Source organism: Nerophis ophidion, linkage group LG25, assembly GCF_033978795.1.
Source record: "Nerophis ophidion isolate RoL-2023_Sa linkage group LG25, RoL_Noph_v1.0, whole genome shotgun sequence".
In the NCBI taxonomy this organism is placed as follows: Eukaryota; Metazoa; Chordata; class Actinopteri; order Syngnathiformes; family Syngnathidae; genus Nerophis; species Nerophis ophidion.
Window position 1 is genome coordinate 15054559 of NC_084635.1, and position 24604 is coordinate 15079162.

Genomic DNA, 24604 nt, shown 5'->3' on the forward strand with positions numbered 1-24604 from the left:
TGTTTATATTAAACAGGCTTCACTGAAATTAGTATTTGGGGAGCGCCGTTTTGTCCTACTAATTTTGGCGGTCCTTGAACTCACCCTAGTTTGTTTACATGTATAACTTTCTCCGACTTTCTAAGATGTGTTTTATGCCACTTCTTTTCCGTCTCATTTGTCCATCAAACTTTTAACGTTGTGCATGAATGCAGAAAGGTGAGTTTTGTTGATGTTATGGACTTATGTGGAGTGTGCTAATCAGACATATTTGGTCACTGCATGACTGCAAGCTAATCGATGCTAACATGCTATTTAGGCTAGCTGTATGTACATATTGCATTACCATGCCTCATTTGTAGCTATATTTGTAGCTCATTTAGTTTCCTTTAAGTCCTCATAATTCAATTTATATCTCATGACACACTATCTGTATGTAATATGGCTTTTAATTTTTTGCGGCTCCAGACAGATTTGTTTTTGTATTTTTGGTCCAATATGGCTCTTTCAACATTTTGGGTTGCCGACCCCCGGTATAAGGTAAGACATGTTATCTTGTGTTTTGTTTCAATTTAGAAAAACAAAAAAGCTAATCTATAACACTCTATAATAAATATATGAAAAAAAAAAAACAAAGACCATTCATCGGCAGAGCGCCTTATGGTCCTGAAAATACTGTACTATATACAATGGGGCAAAAAAGTATTTAGTCAGCCACCGATTGTGCAAGTTCTCCCACTTAAAATGATGACAGAGGTCTGTAATTTTCATCATAGGTACACTTCCAGTGTGAGAGACAGAATGTGGAGAAAAAAAATCCAGGAATTCACATTGTAGGAATGTTAAAGAATTTATTTTTAAATTATGGTGGAAAATAAGTATTTGGTCAACCATTCAAAGCTCTCACTGATGGAAGGAGGTTTTGGCTCAAAATGTCACGATACATGGCCCCATTCATTCTTCCCTTAACACGGATCAATCATCCTGTCCCCTTAGCAGAAAAACAGCCCCAAAGCATGATGTTTCCACCCCCATGCTTCACAGTAGGTATGGTGTTCTTGGGATGCAACTCACTATTTTTCTTCCTCCAAACACGACGAGTTGAGATTATACCAAAATGAATACATGGATGATACAGCAGAGGATTGGGAGAATGTCATGTGGTCAGATAAAACCAAAATAGAACTTTTTGGTATAAACTCAACTCGATGTGATTGGAGGAAGAAGAATACTGAGTTGCATCCCAAGAACACCATACCTACTGTGAAGCATGTGGGTAGAAACATCATGTTTTGGGGCTGTTTTTCTGCTAAGGAGACAGGACGATTGATTCTTGTTAAGGAAAGAATGAATGGGGCCATGTATCGTGAGATTTTGTGCCACAACCTCCTTCCATCAGTGAGAGCTTTGAATGGTTGACCAAATACTTATTTTCCACCATAATTTACAAATGAATTATTTAAAATTCCTACAATGTGAATTCCTGGATTTTTTTTCAACATTCTGTGATGTGACTTTAAGGTTTTACTACTTACGTATAAAATACTACACTGTCTAGCTCCATCCTATCTTGCCGATTGTATTGTACCATATGTCCCGGCAAGAAATCTGCATTCAAAGGACTCCGGCTTATTAGTGATTCCCAAAGCCCAAAAAAAGTCTGCGGGCTATAGAGCGTTTTCCGTTCGGGCTCCAGTACTCTGGAATGCCCTCCCAGTAATAGTTCGAGATGCCACCTCAGTAGAAGCATTTAAGTCTCACCTTAAAACTCATTTGTATACTCTAGCCTTTGAATAGACTCCCTTTTTAGACCAGTTGATCTGCCGTTTCTTTTCTTTTTCTTCTATGTCCCACTCTCCCTTGTGGAGGGGGTCCGGTCCGATCCGGAGGCCATGTACTGCTTGCCTGTGTATCGGCTGGGGACATCTCTGCACTGCTGATCCGCCTCCGCTTGGGATGGTTTCTTGCTGGCTCCGCTGTGAACGGGACTCTCGCTGCTGTGTTGGATCTGCTTTGGACTGGACTCTCGCTGCTGTGTTGGATCTGCTTTGGACTGGACTCTCGCGACTGTGTTGGATCCATTTTGGATTTAACTTTAACAGTATCATGTTAGACCCGCTCGACATCCATTGCTTTCCTCCTCTCCAAGGTTCTCATAGTCATCATTGTCACCGACGTCCCACTGGGTCATTATTGTCACCGATGTCCCACTGGGTGTGAGTTTTCCTTGCCCTTATGTGGGCCTACCGAGGATGTCGTAGTGGTTTGTGCAGCCCTTTGAGACACTAGTGATTTAGGGCTATATAAGTAAACATTGATTGATTGATTGATTGATTCTGTTTCTCATAGTTGAAGTGTACCTATGATGAAAATTACAGACCTCTGTCATCATTTTAAGTGGGAGAACTTGCACAATCGCTGGCTGACTAAATACTTTTTTGCCCCATTGTGTGTATATATATATATATATATATATATATATATATATATATATATATATATATATATATACATATATATATATAGTGTGAGTTTAAAAAAACAAAAACTGTCATTGTTCCAAAAATAATAAGGCATCAAAATCAGTGTTGTTATGTATTATTAAATACATTCATAATTGATAATAATATTTTATATTAATAATATTCACCTGTAAAGATTAAAGTGGGTGTTATCTTCTTCCTGAAATTTCACACAGAAACTGAAAAGCTCTTACTATTGGAATACCGGAGCAAAACTATTTTCTAAATATCGTATTGAAAATGTATTGCAGAAAATAAAACGCCTCAGGCAGTGCTGTTGTTGACTCACATTTCTGATGGGTCGCTCTTCATGTAGAAACATGTGACTGGTGGAGGGCAGCTCCACTGTGGCACTGGTGACCAGTTCAAGGATTTTAAACTTCAGCTAAACAGGAAAGACATGTTTCATTTTCCAAAACCCTCTATGTACTGAAGATGAACCAAGAGATACATTGATAGAAAAAGTGTTTATCTGTCCTCAAAAGTGAGTCATATACTCACTTCATGTAAAGTATGTACTCGAAGAGCCCCAGTGATTCTAACTGAGATCTCTCTGTAGGAAGCCACATTGACGCTGCATTGTATCGGCAGTATCAGGGTGTTGGTTCGATTCTGTAACCACAAAGGTAAAAAATGTAGGTTAAAATATTCTTTCTTAGTGATTCTGGCTGGGGTGTACTGTGCAGTACCAAACGAGAAAAGCGGGTAAGGTCCTCGGGTGACGCCCTGCTCTGGGCCACATGCTGAGGTGGTAAACAGTATGTGCCATCTCTCTGGTAGACACGGGAGGGAAGGTAATGTGGCAATCAAAAGTCAAACATTTGGACAGTTTTCTATGGCTGTTGTCATTCATCCAGCCCGTTGTACTCTGCGTTCAATCGATCGAAACTGGACTGTTCAGTTTTTCTTAGAAGAAGTTTCGCCTCTCATCTGAAACGGCTTCATCAGTTGATGCTAATAGAATTTACTGGGATTCAGACAAAATTTGACCAATCTAATTTGACTGAAATTGGATTTTGACTAGATCTGACCAATCTCAGTGACAGTCCAGTTGCGATTGGTTGAATACCCCTGAGAATTTGGACAATTCTTATCCTCGCTATATTTACCTCGTCGATATGGAAATCAGAAATCTGTAACAGCTGATTTCCATTTTTTGTCATTTCTGGGACCTCAATGTTGAGCTGTAGATCTTTAACAGGAAAGTAGCCAAGGTTCTGGATCTGAAAATACAGCAATATACTGGGGTTAATTGTGTTCTGGTTCAGTCCCTTTTTTTTGTTCCACCCGGGACACGAAGCTGGGTTGTCCGGCTAGAGTTTACAAAGCATGCCAGCTACTGAGCTATCAATCCGGTAACCAGCACTGCTCTTAAGGTGTGTCAGGGAGTAAAGTATATCAATGTACACATGGCCAAGCCACACTTTACCCCTCTAAACCTCACTCTCATCCGGGTCACGGCACCACTGTAACCTGCATGGTTCTGTCCCTGCTTTTTGGTACGCTCATGACTTGAACCCGGGTCGTCCGGCATTAGAGACGACCATGCTAACTACCGAGCTAAACATCCAAGCTAGCTATTGTCAGGAAGTACGGTTTACCCACGTACACATGTGACGGCCATTGCACTACCAAGGTTCTCTGACAGACTAAACCATGATCGGACAGTTAGCTCTCACCTGAAAAGTGAAGTTGAAAGGGGGTCCAGTAACTCCAGGCTCCTCCAGTGACAGCTCAGGCTTGATCTCATATCGAGTTGGATTTGAATCTCTTTTTGAAGTGAAGAAAAAAAAAAAATGAACAATGAAACGTCTGACAAGCAATTAGCATTCACTGAATGACAAACCTTGTGAAAAGAAGATCTGCCTCGTATTGCAGTGAGTAATAGATGTCATTGAAATTGTCAGCTGTGTTCACTTCCTCACCATTACTGTTGTAAGACACAGTTATACAAGAAAAGTCATTCAAACGTGTCATGTTTTGTTGAGAATCCTGACAGGCACTAATGGAAAGGCACATCCATTCACTTGTTAAGATGCAAACACAGTTTCGAATGTACGGCATGTCCACACCTGCTTGCTTCCAGCATTACTCTGAGGTGATTGAGGAAAACGCTGCGGCTGAACTCAAACTCCAAACGAAACAAGACCTACGGAAGAAAAATATATTTTCAATTGAAATTTTTGCACATTATGCACAAACACAAAACATGCCAACTTTTAGCTGTTGTCGTCAGAGTTGAAAACCAAAAAAGCATTATTGGCAATCTGTAATTGCTCCTAAGTGGGCACAACCAAGCATTAAGCAATGCTAACATGAAACAGTGTTTATGGACTAACTAAAGCATTTGACACAATTAATCGCAATATCTTAATCAAAAAATTAGAACAGTATGACATGAAAGGGTTGGTCTTAAACTGTATTAGAAGCTACAGTGGGGCAAAAAAGTATTTAGTCAGCCACCGATCGTGCAAGTTCTCCCACTTAAAATGATGACAGAGGTCTGTAATTTTCATCATAGGTACACTTCAACTGTGAGAGACATAATGTGAAAAAAAAATCCAGGAATTCACATTGTAGGAATTTTAAAGAATTTATTTGTAAATGATGGAGGAAAATAAGTATTTGGTCAACCGTTCAAAGCTCTCACTGATGGAAGGAGGTTTTGGCTCAAAATCTCACGATACATGGCCCCATTCATTCTTTCCTTAACATGGATCAATCGTCCTGTCCCCTTAGCAGAAAAGCAGCCCCAAAGCATGATGTTTCCACCCCTATGCTTCACAGTAGGTATGGTGTTCTTGGGATGCAACTCAGTATTCGTCTTCCTCCAAACACGACGAGTTGAGTTTATACCAAAATGGATACATGGATGATACAGCAGAGGATTGGGAGAATGTCATGTGGTCAGATGAAACCAAAATAGAACTTTTTGGTATAAACTCAACTCGTCGTGTTTGGAGGAAGAAGAATACTGAGTTGCATCCCAAGAACACCACACCTACTGTGAAGCATGGGGGTGGAAACATCATGCTTTGGGGCTGTTTTTATGCTAAGGGAACAGGACGACTGATCCGTGTTAAAGAAAGAATGAATGGGTCATGTATCGTGATATTTTGAGCCAAAACCTCCTTCCATCAGTGAGAGCTTTGAATAGTTGACCAAATACTTATTTTCCACCATAATTTACTGATAAATTCTTTAAAATTGCTACAATTTGAATCCCTAGATTTTCTTTCTTCACATTCTGTCTTTCACAGTTGAAGTGTACCTATGATGAAAATTACAGACCCCTGTCATCATTTTAAGTGGGAGAACTTGCACAATCGGTGGTTGACTAAATACTTTTTTGCCCCACTTTACCTAACCAACAGGCATGCAGGTAGGATATAATTAATTTGTCATAAATCATACAACATACAAAAAGACAGAAAACAGACAAAAGAGATACGTGCCGATCGCACAGGAAGCTAAGGCAAAAACTTAGCACAGGAATCAGGAGTCGAGAAAAATAGAAGCAGGAATTAACCTGTTGCACACTGCAAATAAGGAAGCCAGACAGAGTGTGGCGCACAACATGAATAAGTCGCTCTCTGATTAGTGCCCGGCAGCAGGTGAGCGTGCCGAACACTAATTAGAGGCAGGTGAAACTAATCAACACCCATGGTACCCAAAACACAAACCCAGGGCTGCTGAAAACAGAACTGAGGTAGTAGAACAAATCTAAAAAAAAAACACGATCCGGGCAACGGATCATGACAATACTGGGACCAAAATTGTTCAATCTTTATATAAATGACATTGGTAAGGTTCCAAAAGACTTAAAGTTGGTCTTATTTGCAGACAGATGGACAGCAGGGTATTGTTCAGGGGAGAGCACACAGAAGCTAATATAAATAATAACAGAAGAAATCAACAAATTAAAGAGATGGTTTGATAAAAACAGACTATACTTAAATCTCAGTTAAACAAAAATAATGCTATTCAGTAACAGTAGAAGGGAAGGTCCAACACAAATCCAAATTGATGGAATATAAATTTAAAGAGTAAATGAAATGAAATTGTTGGTGTAATGATTGATGATAACATCTCATATGAAAAAATACATGAATAAAACTAAATATCATTGAACCAAAAAACACTTCATATTGTTTACTGCTCGCTAGTGTTACCATATCTGAGTTATCGTGTGGAAATACGAGGATATATGTGAAATTTGGCTGGCATGGTTTTGCGGGTGCGCTCTCTCTGGATGCAGTTCGGGCTCGGTAAGGTAAGAATTATAGATTTATTTAAACTAAAAAACAAACTAAGAACAGAAAAAACTGGCACGAGGCACAAAAAGCAAAACCAACCGAACTAGCACGGGAGCTAGACAAAAACAAAAGCATAGCGCGGAAGCTAGCAAGTACAAAGGAGGTTTTACCAGAATCGGGAATCAAGGTAGTCACTAGTTGCGTGCAACAAAACTAAGATGCGAGGACGAGTGAATGGAAAAGGCAGGCTTAAATAAGGAAGTAATCAATAAACACAGGTGCACGTCAGGAAACAAGTAACAGGTGGAACAAATCAGAAACTATGGTAACAGAACAAAACAAGGAAGTGCAACCAGGAACTGAAAGAGTCCAAGACAAACAGACAACACAAAATGACCCAAAAACCAAAATCAAAATGTGATCCGGGCAGTGGATCACAACATCCATCCATCCATCCATTTTCTACCGCTTATTCCCTTTCGGGGTCGCGGGGGGCGCTGGCGCCTATCTCAGCTACAATCGGGCGGAAGGCGGGGTACACCCTGGACAAGTCGCCACCTCATCGCAGGGCCAACACAGATAGACAGACAACATTCACACTCACATTCACACACTAGGGCCAATTTAGTGTTGCCAATCAACCTATCCCCAGGTGCATGTCTTTGGAAGTGGGAGGAAGCCGGAGTACCCGGAGGGAACCCACGCATTCACGGGGAGAACATGCAAACTCCACACAGAAAGATCCCGAGCCTGGATTTGAACCCAGGACTGCAGGACCAGCCCGGTCACAACATAACTACAAAAAAACACTTCACTCACTAACAGAGTTACAAAAAAGATCAGTTAGAATAATACACAATGTTGGATATAGAAAACACTCAAATTGTTTATGTATTGAATCGAAAATATTACAATTCCAAAATAAATGGTGAATTTGCTGAAAAAGTTTAATGATGTACAAAACAAACTTGTACCCAACAACGTACAACAATCCTTCCCAAAAAAAGAGAAGAAATATAACCACAGAGAAAAATGTAATTTAAAATATTTGTATGCACGTACAACACTTAAAACTTTGAGTATATCCGTATGTAGAATTCAATTATGGAATGGATTAAGTAAGGAAATCAAACAGTGTACTGAGATGATACATTTCAAGAAACTGTTCAAAATTAAAGTGTTTACCAAAGTACAAAGAAGATGAACCATGATAAACATTCTGAACTTATTGATAATCTTATTCACCTCATCATATGAAATACAAATTACTTCACTAATTATTTATTTTTAATATTATTATGTATGGAGTATATTGTGAATAAACTGAGCACAGGAAGTGAACACAAGTGTTAGCAGTTGCTAAGTAATTGAAAAGGGGTGGGATTAAAGAAGCTATGCTTCTCCCTACTCCTTTTCGAACAAGTTGAAAAGAGAAACTGGAACTTGTAATGTATCATGTTGTAATTGTATGCATGTTCAAAATAAACTTAAAGGCCTACTGAAATGAGATTTTCTTATTCAAATGGGGATAGCAGGTCCATTCTATGTGTCATAATTGATCATTTCGCGATATTGCCATATTTTTGCTGAAAGGATTTAGTAGAGAACATCGAGGATAAAGTTTGCAACTTTTGGTCGCTAATAAAAAAGCCTTGCCTGTACCGGAAGTAGCAGACGATGTGCGCGTGACGTCACGGGTTGTAGGGCTCCTCACATCTGAACATTGTTTATAATCATAGCCATCAGCAACAAGTGCAATTCGGACCGAGAAAGCGACGAGTTCCCCATTAATTTGAGCGAGGATGAAAGATTTGTGGATGAGAAAAGTTAGAGTGAAGCACTAAAAAAAAAAGAAAAAAAAAGAAAAGGCGACGACTCCAGGCAACAGCAGTGTGAGCGATTCAGATGTTATTAAACACATTTACTAGGATAATTCTAGAAAATCCATCCATCCATCCATCCATCATCTTCCGCTTATCCGAGGTCGGGTCGCGGGGGCAGCAGCCTAAGCAGGGAAGCCCAGACTTCCCTCTCTCCAGCCACTTCGTCTAGCTCTCCCCGGGGGATCCCGAGGCGTTCCCAGGCCAGCCGGGAGACATAGTCTTCCCAACATGTCCTGGGTCTTCCCCGTGGCCTCCTACCAACTGGACGTGCCCTAAACACCTCCCTAGGGAGGCGTTCGGGTGGCATCCTGACCAGATGCCCGAACCACCTCATCTGGCTCCTCTCGATGTGGAGGAGCAGCGGCTTCACGTTGAGCTCCTCCTGGATGGCAGAGCTTCTCACCCTATCTCTAAGGGAGAGCCCCGCCACCCGGCGAAGGAAACTCATTTCGGCCGCTTGTACCCGTGATCTTATCCTTTCGGTCATGACCCAAAGCTCATGACCATAGGTGAGGATGGGAACGTAGATCGACCGGTAAATTGAGAGCTTTGCCTTCCGGCTCAGCTCCTTCTTCACCACAACGGATCGATACAACGTCCCCATTACTGAAGACGCCGCGCCGATCCGCCTGTCGATCTCACGATCCACTCTTCCCCCACTCGTGAACAAAACTCCTAGGTACTTGAACTCCTCCACTTGGGGAAGGGTCTCCTCCCTAACCCGGAGATGGCACTCCACCCTTTTCCGGGCAAGAACCATGGACTCAGACTTGGAGGTGCTGATTCTCATTCCGGTCGCTTCACACTCGGCTGCGAACCGATCCAGTGAGAGCTAAATATCCCGGTCAGATGAAGCCATAAGGACTACATCATCTGCAAAAAGCAGAGACCTAATCCCGTGGCCACCAAACCGGATCCCCTCAACGCCTTGGCTGCGCCTAGAAATTCTGTCTATAAAAGTTATGAACAGAATCGGTGACAAAGGCGGAGTCCAACCCTCACTGGAAACGTGTCCGACTTACTGCCAGCAATGCGGACCAAGCTCTGGCACTGATCATACAGGGAGCGGACTGCCACAATAAGACAGTCCGGTACCCCATACTCTCTGAGCACTCCCCACAGGAATCTCCGAGGGACACGGTCGAATGCCTTCTCCAAGTCCACAAAGCACATGTAGACTGGTTGGGCAAACTCCCATGCACCCGCAAGAACCCTGCCGAGAGTATAGAGCTGGTCCACAGTTCCACGACCAGGACGAAAACCACGCTGTTCCTCCTGAATCCGAGGTTCGACTATCCGGCGTAGCCTCCTCTCCAGTACACCTGAATAAACCTTACCGGGAAGGCTGAGGAGTGTGATCCCACGATAGTTGGAACACACCCTCCGGTCCCCCTTCTTAAAGACAGGAACCACCACCCCGGCCTGCCAATCCAAAGGTACCGCCCCCGATGTCCACGCGATGCTGCAGAGTCTTGTCAACCAAGACAGCCCCACAGCATCCAGAGCCTTAGTAACTCCGGGCGGATCTCATCCACCCCCGGGGCTTGCCGCCGAGGAGCTTTTTAACTACCTCAGCAACCTCAGCCCCAGAAATAGGAGAGTCCACCACAGATTCCCCAGGCACCGCTTCCTCAAAGGAAGACGTGTTGGTGGGATTGAGGAGGTCTTCGAAGTATTCCCTCCACCGATCCACAACATCCGCAGTCGAAGTCAGCAGAACACCATCCGCACCATACACGGTGTTGATAGTGCACTGCTTCCCCTTCCTGAGGCGGCGTATGGTCCAGAATCGCTTCGAAGCCGTCCGGAAGTCGTTTTCCATGGCTTCCCCGAACTCTTCCCATGTCCGAGTTTTTCCCTCCGCGACCGCTAAAGCTGCAAACCGCTTGGCCCGTCGGTACCCATCCACTGCCTCCGGAGTCCTATGAGCCAAAAGAACCCGATAGGACTCCTTCTTCAGCTTGACAGCATCCCTCACTGCTGGTGTCCACCAACGGGTTCTGGGATTACCGCCACGACAGGCACCAACAACCTTGCGGCCACAGCTCCAATCATCCGCCTCGACAATAGAGGTTCGGAACATGGTCCACTCGGACTCAATGTCCCGCACCTCCCTCGTGACATGTTCAAAGTTCTCCCGGAGATGTGAATTGAAACTCTCTCTGACAGGAGACTCTACCAGACGTTCCCAGCAGACCCTCACAATGCGCTTGGGCCTGCCAGGTCTGTCCGGCATCCTCCCCCACCATCGCAGCCAACTCACCACCAGGTGGTGATCGGTAGAAAGCTCCGCCCCTCTCTTCACCCGAGTGTCCAGAACATGAGGCCGCAAATCCGATGACACAAATACAAAGTCGATCATGGAACTGCGGCCTAGGGTGTCCTGGTGCCAAGTGCACATATGGACACCCTTATGTTTGAACATGGTGTTTGTTATGGACAATCCGTGACGAGCACAAAAGTCCAATAACAAAACACCACTCGGGTTTAGATCCGGGCGACCATTCTTCCCAATCACGCCTCTCCAGGTTTCACTGTCGTTGCTAACATGAGCGTTGAAGTCCCCCCAGTAGGACAAGGAAATCACCCAGGGGAGCACTTTCCAGTACTCCCTCGAGTGTACCCAAAAAGGGTGGGTATTCTGAACTGCTGTTTGGTGCGTAAGCACAAACAACAGTCAGGACCCGTCCCCCCCAACCCGAAGGCGAAGGGAAGCTACCCTCTCGTCCACTGGGTTGAACTCAAACGTCCAGGCTTTGAACCGGGGGGCAACGAGAATTGCCACCCCAGCCCGTCGCCTCTCACTGCCGGCAACGCCAGAGTGGAAGAGGGTCCAGTCCCTCTCGAGAGAACTGGTTCCAGAGCCCTTGCTGTGCGTCGAGGTGAGTCCGACTATATCCAGCCGGAAGTTCTCTACCTCGCGGACTAGCTCAGGCTATTTCTCCCCCAGTGAGGTGAAGTTCCACATCCCAAGAGCTAGCTTCTGTAGCCGAGGGTCGGACCGCCAAGTGCCCTGCCTTCGGCTGACGCCCAGCTCACAATGCACCCGACCTCTATGGCCCCTCCCATGAGTGGTGAGCCCATTGGAGGGATGACCCACGTTGCTTCTTCGGAATGTGCCCGGCCAGGCCCCATGGGGACAGACCCGGCCACCAGGCCCCATGGGGACAGGCCCGGCCACCAGGCGCTCGCCATCGTGCCCAAACTCCGGGCCTGGCTCCAGAGCGGGGCCCCGGTGACCCGCGCCCGGGCAAGGGAAATCTGAGTTCATTTTGTTGTAATTCCATAGAAGTCTTTGAGCTGCTCTTTGTCTGATCACTCACCTAGGACCTGTTTGTCTTGGGAAGCCCCCAGACAACATAGCTCCTAGGATCATTGGGACACGCAAACTCCTCTACCACGGTAAGGTAGCAGCTCAGAGAGGAGTCTAGAAAATCCCCTATCTGCTTATTGTGTTAATAGTGTTTTAGTGAGATTATAAAGTCATACCTGAAAGTCGGAGGGCTGCGGTGAACGCCAGTGTCTCTGCCTTTTTGACAGCTACAAGAGGAGGTCGCATAATCCACTCAAGTCTCCGGTAAGAGCCAACTTAATATCACAATTTTCCCATCCAAAAACTTGCTGGTTGACGTAGAGAAACATGTTCGCTTGACCGCTCTGTGTTAAAGCTTCACAACAAACAAAGAAACACCGGCAGTGTTTCGGTTGCTAAAGGCAGCTGCAATACACCGCTTTCCACCAACAGCATTCTTCTTTATGGTCTCCATTATTAATTGAACAAATTGCAAAAGATTCAGCAACACAGATGTCCAAATTACTGTGTAATTATGCGATGAAAAGAGACTACTTTTAGCCGTAAGTGGTGCTGGGCTAATATGTCCGCTACAACCCGAGACGTCACAAACACGCGTCATCATTCCCCAACATTTTCAACAGGAAACTCCGCGTGAAATTTAAAATTGTAATTTAGTAAACTAAAAAGGCCGTATTGGCATGTGTTGCAATGTTAATATTTCATCATTGATATATAAACTATCAGACTGCGTGGTCGGTAGTAGTGGGTTTCAGTAGGACTTTAAACCATAGACCAGTGGTTCTCAAATGGGGGTACACATACCCCTGGGGGTACTTGAAGGTATGCCAAGGGGTACGTGAGATTTTCTTTAAAAATATTCTAAAAATAACAACAATTCAAAAATCCTTTATAAATATATTTATTGAATAATACTTCAACAAAATATGAATGTAAGTTCATAAACTGTGAAAAGAAATGCAACAATGCAATATTCAGTGTTGACAGCTAGATTTTTTTTTGTGGACATGTTCCATAAATATTGATGTTAAATATGTCTTTTGTAAAGAAATGTTTAGAATTAAGTTCATGAATCCAGATGGATCTCTATTACAATCCCCAAAGAGGGCACTTTAAGTTGATGATTACTTCTATGTGTAAAAATCTTTATTTATAATTGAATCAATTATTTTTCTTCAACAAGTTTTTAGTTATTTTTATATATTTTTTTCCCAAATAGTTCAAAAAAGACCACTACAAATGAGCAATATTTTGCACTGCTATACAATTTAATAAATCAGAAACTGATGACATAGTGCTGCATTTCACTTCTTTATCTCTTTTTTTCAACCAAAAATGCTTTGCTCTGATTAGGGGGTACTTGAATTAAAAAAAATGTTCACAGGGGGTACATCACTGAAAAAAGGTTGAGAACCACTGCCATAGACCATACTTACTTTATGTACACTGTCAACTACCTTCCGTGGGTCAAGGCCCAAAAATAACTTTTTTATATATAGGTGTCAGTGTACGACCGTCCATTGCCACATTGCGCTTCAAACATTGCGGCTTCACTACTTCCAGGCTTTTTCTCTCAATATATAAAAAAAAACATATTTTACATATTTTTGGCTTAGATTAAGTGTTAACTGAAGTCTTTAATGGATTTATTTCAGTGCAGTACTTGTCATATTTTGTTGTGATGACCCATACTGCAGTCCCCAAGCAACACTTTTGGTTTGAGGGTAATGTTGACAACAACAGGCAGCAAATCTGCGCAATCAAGGTGACCTACTTTTTGCAGAAGAATTTTTTGACCCACTTCATTTTCTCCTCATACCTCATCGATAACACATCTCCACATTGGTAAGCCTTTGACATGAGCAATATCAAAAAACAACAGGCTCGATGTGACTAGATGCTAACAAGACCGCTATCAGCTATCAGCAGCTGTCTGGTCAATGCGAAACTGAAATAAACTGTTGAAGGATGGACTTTATCTTTGACATCCATAACACAGCTCCACTTAACATTGTGAGCGACGTGGAATGACAACGCAGGTTAAGAAATGCTAACAACACGACTGATGGACGTAGCTGCAACTGTGGAGTATTTGCAAAAACAATGTGGTTTCAGCACATCGAAGCAAAGGTTTAATTTAGAGGAATTACCTAAGTCAGGGGTCACCAACCTTTTTGAAACCGAGAGCTACTCCTTGGGTACTGATTAATGCGAAGGGCTACCAGTTTGATACACACTTTAAAAAATTGCCAGAAATAGCCAATTTGCTCAATTTACCTTTAATATATATATATATATATATATATATATATATATATATATATGATGATGATTGAGGGAACCCCTCATGAAACAGTTCTGTAGAGATGAAATAGTCTTGTGATTTTTCCCACACCTATATATATATATACATATATATATATATATATATATATATATATATATATATATATATATATATATATATATATATATATATATATATATATATAAAATGGGTATTTCTGTTCTTTCATTCGTCGTACATTTCTTTTCCTTTTACGGAAGGTTTTTTGTCGAGAATAAATGATGAAAAAAACACTTAATTGAACGTTTTAAAAGAGGAGAAAAACAGGAAAAAAATGAAAATTTAATTTTGAAACATAGTTTATCTTCAATTTCGACTCTTTAAAATTCAAAATTCAACCGAAAAAAAGAAGAGAACAACTAGCTAATTTGAATCTTTTTAAAAAAAATTAAAAAAAAGAATTTATGGAACATTATTAGTATTTTTTCCTGATTAAGAATAATTTTTAAATTTTGATGACATGTTTTAAAAAAGTTAAAATCCAATCTGCAGTTTGTTAGAATATATAACAAATTGGACCAAGCTGTAGTTCTAACAAAGACAAATTATTATTTCCTCTAGATTTTCCAGAACAAAAATTTGAAAATAAATTCAAAAGACTTTGAAATAAGATTTAAATTTGATTCTACAGATTTTCTAGATTTTTTTTAAATTTTAATCAAAAGTTTGAGGAAATATTTCACAAATATTCTTCGTCGAAAAAACAGAAGCGGAAATGAAGAATTAAATTAAAATGTATTATTTTTTACAATAAAAAATAAAAATGTACTTGAACATTGATTTAAATTGTCAGGAAAGAAGAGGAAGGAATCTAAAAAGCAAAAAGGTATGTGTTTAAAAATCCAAAAATCATTTTTAAGGTTGTATTTTTTTCTCTAAAATTGTCTTTCTGAAAGTTATAAGAAGCAATGTAAAACAATAAATGCATTTATTTAAACAAGTGAAGACCAAGTCTTTAAAATATTTTCTTGGATTTTCAAATTCTATTTGAGTTTTGTCTCGCTTAGAATTAAAAATGTCGAGCAAAGCGAGACAAGCTTGCTAGTAAATAAATACAATTTAAAAAATAGAGCCAGCTTACTGGTAAGTGCTGCTATTTGAGCTATTTTTAGAACAGGCCAGCGGGCGACTCCTCTGGTCTTTACGGGCGACCTGGCATGAGTGTAAAGGCGACTATGACTATGGGTGTTATTTCATAATGAGAAGGCTCTGATTGTGTTAAAACAAAGTTTTACTTATTCTTTAACGATAATATTATTTGATTTATTAATAGAAATCGGACATGTGTTTACCACGATCAGGCCTGGAATCAATTCCCCGCAATAAACACGGGACGACTGCATTGTATATTTTTTACAATCCATGTTCAAAATGCAGAAATATTATTTTCCTTGTTTTTCTGTGCACTCTTAAAGTTAAGTAGCATCAAGGCATGAATAGCTCATGTAAACTGAGTATATCTGAAACATATTCCCCAATGTGGGATTAGTTATTTCCAAAGTCTAAATTTCCATTTAGGTTATGTGCACATTTCCCTGTGTTCTCCAGCTTGGGAAATAAATTATAATTACACCTAAAGGGTATATAGGATTTAATAAAGCACATTTCCAGCAAACCTAACCTGAGCCCTGCTGCTTGTTTCTTTTTAAAATGAGGTTGCTTCAATTATGTGCAACCTGAGCTAATTCTTTGCAAACCAATCAACATACTTAAGTAAGTCAATTGCTAGGGGTGTACTGTAATACTTTGCGAAAAATGGGGATTGGACGCATCAATTATTTTACTACACAAAATATGCAAAATATCAAACTGAGCCTGAATTATGGAAACAAGGATTTAGTTTCTTGCAACAAGCAAGCAGTTCCTCTCAGGAACTCCTGAAGGCCCTTTCACTTGTATAATCCACTTTTTCTGGTACAAAAGAGTTGGGATGGTTTCTGCTTTACATTTTAAAAATGCAAGTAAACCAAGATTTGATACTACATATGACAGTAAACAACCTTTTCATTTTTTTCAGTTGCGGTCAGACCTGGAGCAAAGCCAATTATCGAGTACAAGTGACAGCAAAATAGCAAAATCGTTATATTATCCACCAGGGAAATAACTTGTTTTGGGGGATGGCCGGACTTCTCCCTTCAGTATTTTTCTTTTTTTGTATATTCTAAAGCAGTGGTTCTCAACCTTTTTTCAGTGATGTACCCCCTGTGAACATTTTTTTTAATTCAAGTACCCCCTAATCAGAGCAAAGCATTTTTGGTTGAAAAAAAAAAGAGATAAATAAGTAAAATACAGCACTATGTCATCAGTTTCTGATTCATTAAATTGTATAAAAATATTGCTCATTTGTAGTGGTCTGTCTTGAACTATTTGGAAAAAAAGATATAAAAATAACTAAACTTGTTGAAAAATAAAGTGATTTAACTATAAAGATTTCTACACATAGAAGTAATCATCAACTTAAAGTGCCCTCTTTGGGGATTGTAATAGAGATCCATCTGGATTCATCAACTTAATTCTAAACATTTCTTCACAAAAAAAGAACATCAATATTTATGGCTTCCTGTGCACTTAAGATGTGACTTTAAGGTTTTACTAATTACGTATAAAATACTACACGGTCTAGCTCCATCCTATCTTGCCGATTGTATTGTACCATATGTCCCGGCAAGAAATCTGCGTTCAAAAGACTCCGGCTTATTAGTGATTCCTAGAGCACAAAAAAAGTCTGCGGGCTATAGAGCGTTTTCCGTTCGGGCTCCAGTACTCTGTAATGCCCTCCCGGTAACAGTTCGAGATGCTACCTCAGTAGAAGCATTTAAGTCTCACCTTAAAACTCATCTGTATACTCTATCCTTTAAATAGACCTCCTTTTTAGACCAGTTGATCTGCCGCTTCTTTTCTTTCTCCTATGTCCCCCCCTCCCTTGTGGAGGGGGTCCGGTCCGATGACCATGGATGAAGTACTGGCTGTCCAGAGTCGAGACCCAGGATGGACCGCTCGTCGGGACCCAGGATGGACCGCTCGCCTGTATCGGTTGGGGACATCTCTACGCTGCTGATCCGCCTCCGCTTGAGATGGTTTCCTGTGGACGGGACTCTCGCTGCTGTCTTGGATCCGCTTGAACTGAACTCTCGCGGCTGTGTTGGAGCCACTATGGATTGAACTTTCACAGTATCATGTTAGACCCGCTCGACATCCATTGCTTTCGGTCCCCTAGAGGGAGGGGGGGGGGACGACCTACTGAGGTCCTCTCCAAGGTTCCTCATAGTCAGCATTGTCACTGGCGTCCCACTGGATGTGAATTCTCCCTGCCCACTGGGTGTGAGTTTTCCTTGCCCTTTTGTGGGTTCTTCCGAGGATGTTGTAGTCGTAATGATTTGTGCAGTCTTTTGAGACATTTGTGATTTGGGGCTATATAAATAAACATTGATTGATTGATTGATGGAACATGTCCACAAAAAAATCTAGCTATCAACACTGAATATTGCATTGTTGCATTTCTTTTCACAGTTTATGAACTTACATTCATATTTGGTTGAAGTATTATTCAATAAATATATTTATAAAGGATTTTTGAATTGTTGCTATTTTTAGAATATTTTTAATAGATCTCACGTACCCCTTGGCATACCTTCAAGTACCTCCAGGGGTACGCGTACCCCCATTTGAGAACCACTGTTCTAAAGAACCAGGTTCCCCCACAGGAGACGTTTGATTTTGATCTGTTTATCTTGCTAGAAATGGGAGCTTTTAAGATTTTTTTTGCAAATGAGCAATAGACAGTACTCATGTATTTTTAAGAATCTGCTGCAAAATAGTCAATCTCTCAGAAGAAAAAAAAAAAAAAGAGAACCTAAAATACAACCTTGAGGAACATTACATTAACAATCAATCAATCAATCAATCAATCAATCAATCAATCAATCAATCAATCAATCAATCAATCAATCAATCAATCAATCAATCAATCAAAGTTTACTTATATAGCCCTTAATCACAAATGTCTCAAACTACATAAGTTGGAACAAATAACTACTGACTGCATCCAAGTAAACAAGCTACAGCAACACCTTTGTTACTTATATCCCGTTACGAAAAAAATTGTGTCACTGCCAAAAATGGAGAGGATTTAAAGGGATGCTTTGAGGAACACCTCAGTCATATAAACCACAAGTTTGGACCCCAGTCAACTATGTTTGCCAGCAAGGTTAAAAATGCCAATGCAGTGGTCCGAGTTCCTCCTTTTTTTAAAAATGTGTTTGAAAAAATGTTTGTCTCCGAGGTTTGAATTGAATTCGAGGGCTGGTATGGTGGGATTCCTTGGTTGGATTTGAGCTGTATTAAGCCGTAGAATGTACTTTAAAAAGACATCCCCAAAAAAGATTTCACACTGTGTTTGGGTTTGTCTGATGACATGATTTTATGCTGATATCATGAATTCCTGTGGATCCCAAGTATCACTTTACAAGCTTAATTGATTTTGAAGCAGAGCTGTTTCTTAAATCCACATCGCCTTCACACTCACTTTCTTCCTTTCCATGGTTGGAAAACAACCCTGTGCCCATCTCTAGCTTTAAACTGAGACCGGCTACACCAGGCCTGGGCAATTATTTTGACTGGGTGGTAGAGATGCACGGTTTGCGGTCTCATCCGCGGAGTCTACCCGCGGGTCGGGCTGTTGACATGACGAAAAAATAGATTTTAATTAGATTCGGGCGGGTGGCGGTTGAATCATACAGAAATATTTGATATACATGGTTCTGGGATCGGTATTCTTTGCCATTCAAAGAGCCATTTACGACCCGTGTCACAAAGCGAAGAACAATAGGAGACGCTATTATTCTCTTGAATGACAGCCGGCAGTCACCCAGATAATAAGTGTTAGGGCGTGCTGTGAAGCCAATGACTTTGTTGCCTTCTACAACATGTACGATCTGCTTGTCAGTCCAGCATCATGTTGTGTGTGGCTTCCGCGGCAACATGCACACGACTGCAAGGCATACTGGGTGACACAGAGTACACTAATGGTTGTGATATAAACAATTTTAACACTCTTAGTAATATGCGCCACGCTGTGAAGCCACACCAATTAAGAACGACAAACACATTTCGGGAGAACATCCTCACAGTAACACAACATAAACGCAACACAACAAACACCCTGAATCCTTTGTATTCATGACACTTCCTGACTATTTTGTACACCCAACTAGCAGAGTCTCCAATGAACAACAGGTGTGCGTACAAGGCTTGTGAAAATCAATTAACCATGGTGACGAAACAAACTCACAGGTGCACAAGCAATAACAAAAGGAGTCCAAAACTAACAAAAAACACAAAAACATGATCCGGACCACGGATCATGACACATTTAAGTTGTAGTTAGTGCAAGTCACCACTATAACCTTACTGATTCATATACTAGGTAAAGAAGATTCACCACAGCTAAACTCTACCAAGTTAGCTTTGATTAGTTTGTTTGGTTTGCACTGGAGTTGGGTAACTGTGTTCACACCTGACCATAGAAACTACAAAATGAGTTCTGGGTTCTAGTAGGAGTGCATCGCTGCCGTTTTCCATAACCAATCAGAAGCCGGCTATGTTAAATGTGAGAAAAGCAACAGGGGGGAGAGTGACCATTGCTGTGGAGCAAAGGAAATTTAAAGAGGAATCCAAAACGAAAACAAAGTCAGATCTCGAGAACACGTCCAAAGTCAGGGGAGGAGGGGTTTAGCAGAGGGGATTATGAGAAGGCCGAATGGCAGCAGGGAGCAAAGCTGAGCGGTGTTCACTGTCCTTCATTTGCTGCGATGAAATTCCGACTAATTCCATTCGAGCATAAAGGAATGTTTACTGTAGCTTGCCTCCTCCACATAGCGTGACTCATCCCTGACAGACCACAGACATAGTGCATAAACAAACAGGAACCTTTTTCCTCCAGCCCCTTCCATTCCTTGGAAAACCATGGAAAAAAAAAAAAAGGCTTATCTTTTCATGGCCTCTTTCAAAAGAAATGACTTGAGTGTCCATTAAAAGGAATGGTAAATACAAATACAGTACACACAGATAGTACGTGTAAGTTTTGAACGCACGGCTCAGGGAAATCAAAGTGGTTTTATATTGTTGCAAACAGATGTGCGCCAAAGCGTAACGCACAGCCCGGCACTCCCAATGGGAGGTATAGGCGAAAGCTAAGGGCTAAACGGCCCTTAGGGGGCGCCGTGAGAGCGAAAAAAAACAAAATCATTGTATCACGGCGTGGTCGCTTCTTTATGCGAGGATTGTTCTCCCAGGAATGCAAGACTGACGGCTCCGGACGAAGGCGGGAAGGTCGGATTAGATTTATTTAATATAAATCACCCAACTACCAAAATACAGGCAGTCCACAGCGTACAGCAAACAACAAAAAGGAGGACGTGCCTAACAAACATAAAGTTTGGACTTAGCATAGGCTATGGCATGGGAAAAAAAAATATTTGGAAAAGTGTGACGCAAACAACAAAGCCAGACCGACTAACTGGCAAAGACAGGCTTAAATAAAAGTCTCTTGATTAGAGCAGGTGCGTACCGAACACGAGGCAGGTGAAACTAATAGGTCGCCATGGTAACTAAAACAAAAAAAGGTTTGTTTGTTCAGAACATAACTAAACAAAACATGACCTAGAACACAGATCATGACACATCGGAGTACAGGGAAGAACAAAAAAAAAAGAAGAGAATGAAAAAACGTGATAAAAAAGTAAAATAAAGGAGTCAGCAATGAAAAAAACATACAAAGCACAACGTATTGTTAAGTTGACAGATCGTTTGCTTTCTGCGCGATCAGCCTCAACATGCTCATCAGTAATCAATCCGTTACGCCTGTTCGGCATTGTGATGCCGGGTTCGATTCTCTCGAGGATGCGTCGAAAATTGAGCAAAGCAAAAGGTATGAACTAATGATTTATTTAACAAAAGGTGCTAGAGAACAAAAATACTGGAGCTAAGAAAAGGCAAAGAAAAGACGCTAGCATGAAAGCTACGATAAACAAATTGTAAACTAAACTGGCACATAGGCACACAAAGGGGAAGACAAAACATTTAGCATGAGAGCTAAGATTGAATAAAATTGTGCAGCGTGAGAGCTCGCGAGAATAATACAAAAAATTGCATGTAAGCAAAAGCGCAAAGCCGACGTGCCGTTGTGTATGAACAAATTTGGACCCCAGACTGAACAACAAAAGATGCAGGCTTATATAAGGCAGGTGATTAGTGAGGGCAGGTGTGCAGGGCCGTGAGTAACAGGTGAAACTGATAAGCTACCATGGTGACCGACTAAACAGGAAATAATAGGATCAGACGGAGAGTGAAAATAAAAATGGAACGATAAACAATAATATGTGGAGGATCCAAAAAGCGGATCTCAACACAATCAGTTATATATTTCAGTTGCTTTTGCGACGTGGGGTGGGGGCTGTTTACTGTCATGATTTTTTTTTTTTTTTTTTTTGTAGTAATTTAACCTACACTTAAGGCAGTGGTTATTAACCTGGGTTCGATCGAACCCTAGGGGTTCGGTGAGTCGGTCTCAGGGGTTCGGCGGAGCCTCCGCCACAGAGGTAAAGTTCTCCCTATCAGCGTATTTGCAGGTTGTTTGATTGATCAATTTTAAACTTCTACTAACAGATTGCAAATGAAGAGAAAACATTATATGAAACAGTACAGTTTATGTGATGGGATGTAAATTTAGTTATTAGTATATTTCAGTGATTGTATGTAGTGGAGTAGGCACTTGAGTTACATTCCTATGTCATTTAATATTAGCAACTTAAAATATGTGTATTGTTAAATGGCAACAGTAGAGCACCATTATTTGTAATATAGGGAGTTAATTTTGTTGTAATTCCAGCATTAATAAGAGCCATTGTAATACTGGGCGACTCCAGCAGGGGGCGCGTTGTACTGGGAGCTATACTAAGAGGACAGGTGACTTCCTCGCAGTCATTACAGACGTGTACAGAACGAAGTTGTGTCCTTGTGTCTGTATAACTAAAACATCTCCCTTCTCAGGTACAAGTATTTTTATGTAAATAGTTTTACCCTCAAATGTATCTTTGTACTGTTAAAACATGTTTGAAAGAGTATATTGTTATAATCTGTGTCTTCTCAGTCGACAAGGCTTTATATATGATCAAGCTAATGCTAAAGCTAATGCTAACTGCCGATGTCGAGGCGAATGCTAGCTGCATCATCAGTGTTGGATATATACAAAGTTACTGTGTGTAGTTCATTATTAATCTGCGTGTATTTCTGTTTAAATGTGTGTTTTATAGAGTTTCTGGGAATGATTAGTGACTTTTGCTACTCAAACAATATGGGCTTACTGTATGGGATGAACCTTTGTATTTACTTGAGACATCTTCAAATACTGTGTACATGTATACAATTTTGATGTTTGATTGTGGCAGTCATTACAGACGTGTACAGAACAAAGTTGTGTCCTTGTGTCTGTGTAACTAAAACATCTCCCTTCTCAGGGCGATTACATTTACACAGTACAGTACATGTTCCGTACAATTGACCACTAAATGGTAACACCCAGATAAGTTTTTCAACTTGTTTAAATCGGGGTCCATGTTAATCAATTCATGTGTTTAAGGTGTGTAATTTGTTGTGGGTGCATGCACCAGTAAAAAAACATAACTTTTTCTTGAATATGAAAAAAAATAAATAATAAATTTTCACTTAAGAAGGGTTCGGTGAATACGCATATGAAACTGGTGGGGTTCGGTACCTCCAACAAGGTTAAGAACCACTGACTCAAGGCTATGTCTACACTAAGCCGGATAACGCCTTAAACAAATAATTATTTAGCTTAAGCCCCGTTTCAGCCACACTAAACCATCATTTAAGGTTGTTAGTTCCTAAAAACCTGTGACGTCCTGCGTTCACGTGATCATTACACGACGTTTCCAAGACCAAACTCCCGGGAAATTTAAAATTGCAATTTAGTAAACTAAAAAGGCTGTATTGGCATGTGTTGCAATGTTAATATTTCATCATTGATATATAAACTATCAGACTGCGTGGTCGGTAGTAGTGGGTTTCAGTAGGCCTTTAATGTTGATAAAAGCACACATTCAAACACTTTTATTGTGCACCAAATACATTTTTATTTGCTTGAGGTTAGTTTATTTTCTAAATATAATGTATGTGCTTGTAAAAATATTTTTCTGCCTTTGCGACCTCAAAATTAAGACACAAAAATAAAACTTCATCATGAAATTAATGTTGACGCTTTGGCATTGATTAACACGAGTATCCAATATTGTAACATTTATAAGTCAGTAAAGACAAAATTACTCATAGGTCCTTTCAGACTTGTAAGGGTTTTTTCTTCTGCTTTCTCTAATGCTTTAAAGGCCTACTGAAATGAGATTGTCTTATTTAAACGGGGCTAGCAGGTCCATTCTATGTGTCATACTTGATCGTTTCGCGATATTGCCATATTTTTGATGAAAGGATTTAGTAGAGAACATCCACAATAAAGTTTGCAACTTTCGGTCGCTAACAGAAAAGCCCTGCCTTTACCGGAAGTCGCAGACGATGACGTCACATGTTGATGGCTCCTCACATATTCACATTGTTTTTAATGGGAGCCTCCAACAAAAAGAGCTATTCGGACCAAGAAAACGACAATTTCCTCATCAAATTGAGCGAGGATGAAAGATTTGTGTTTGAGGATATTGATAGCGACGGACTAGAAAAAAAAACAAAACAAAAAAGAAACGCGATTGCATTGGGACATATTCAGATGTTCAAACAGGGAATCACCGTGTGTGGGTGCTGCTAAAGGCTAAAGCTTCCCAACTCCATCTTTCTACTTTGATTTCTCCATTATTAATTGAAGAAATTGCAAAAGATTAAGGAACACAGATGTCCAAAATACTGTGTAATTATGCGGTTAAAGCAAACGACTTTTAGCTGTGAGTGTGTGCAGCGCTAATATTTCCTAACAGTCCGTGACGTTTTCAACAGGACACTTTGCGGGAAATTTAAAATTGTAATTTAGTAAACTAAAAAGGCTGTATTGGCATGTGTTGCAATGTTAATATTTCATCATTGATATATAAACTATCAGACTGCGTGGTCGGTAGTAGTGGGTTTCAGTAGGCCTTTAATGTTGATAAAAGCACACATTCAAACACTTTTATTGTGCACCAAATACATTTTTATTTGCTTGAGGTTAGTTTATTTTCTAAATATAATGTCCGTGCTTGTAAAAATATTTTTCTGCCTTTGCGACCTCAAAATTAAGACACAAA

General features: G+C 40.7%; 1 protein-coding gene across 3 annotated transcripts in view; it reads right to left on the reverse strand.

Moving 5' to 3' along the window:
* The window catches only part of itga11a (integrin, alpha 11a), a 310434-nt gene that overhangs the window by 13053 nt on the left and 272777 nt on the right, over positions 1-24604 (reverse strand). For all 3 annotated transcript variants that reach the window (XM_061887056.1, XM_061887057.1, XM_061887055.1), the window contains 7 exons: positions 4574-4650; positions 4348-4431; positions 4181-4271; positions 3611-3724; positions 3191-3274; positions 3003-3113; positions 2791-2886 (listed from right to left, as the gene is read on the reverse strand). In XM_061887056.1, coding sequence (XP_061743040.1) covers positions 2791-2886; positions 3003-3113; positions 3191-3274; positions 3611-3724; positions 4181-4271; positions 4348-4431; positions 4574-4650 — 657 coding nt within the window. The remainder of the gene's footprint in view (positions 1-2790; positions 2887-3002; positions 3114-3190; positions 3275-3610; positions 3725-4180; positions 4272-4347; positions 4432-4573; positions 4651-24604) is intronic.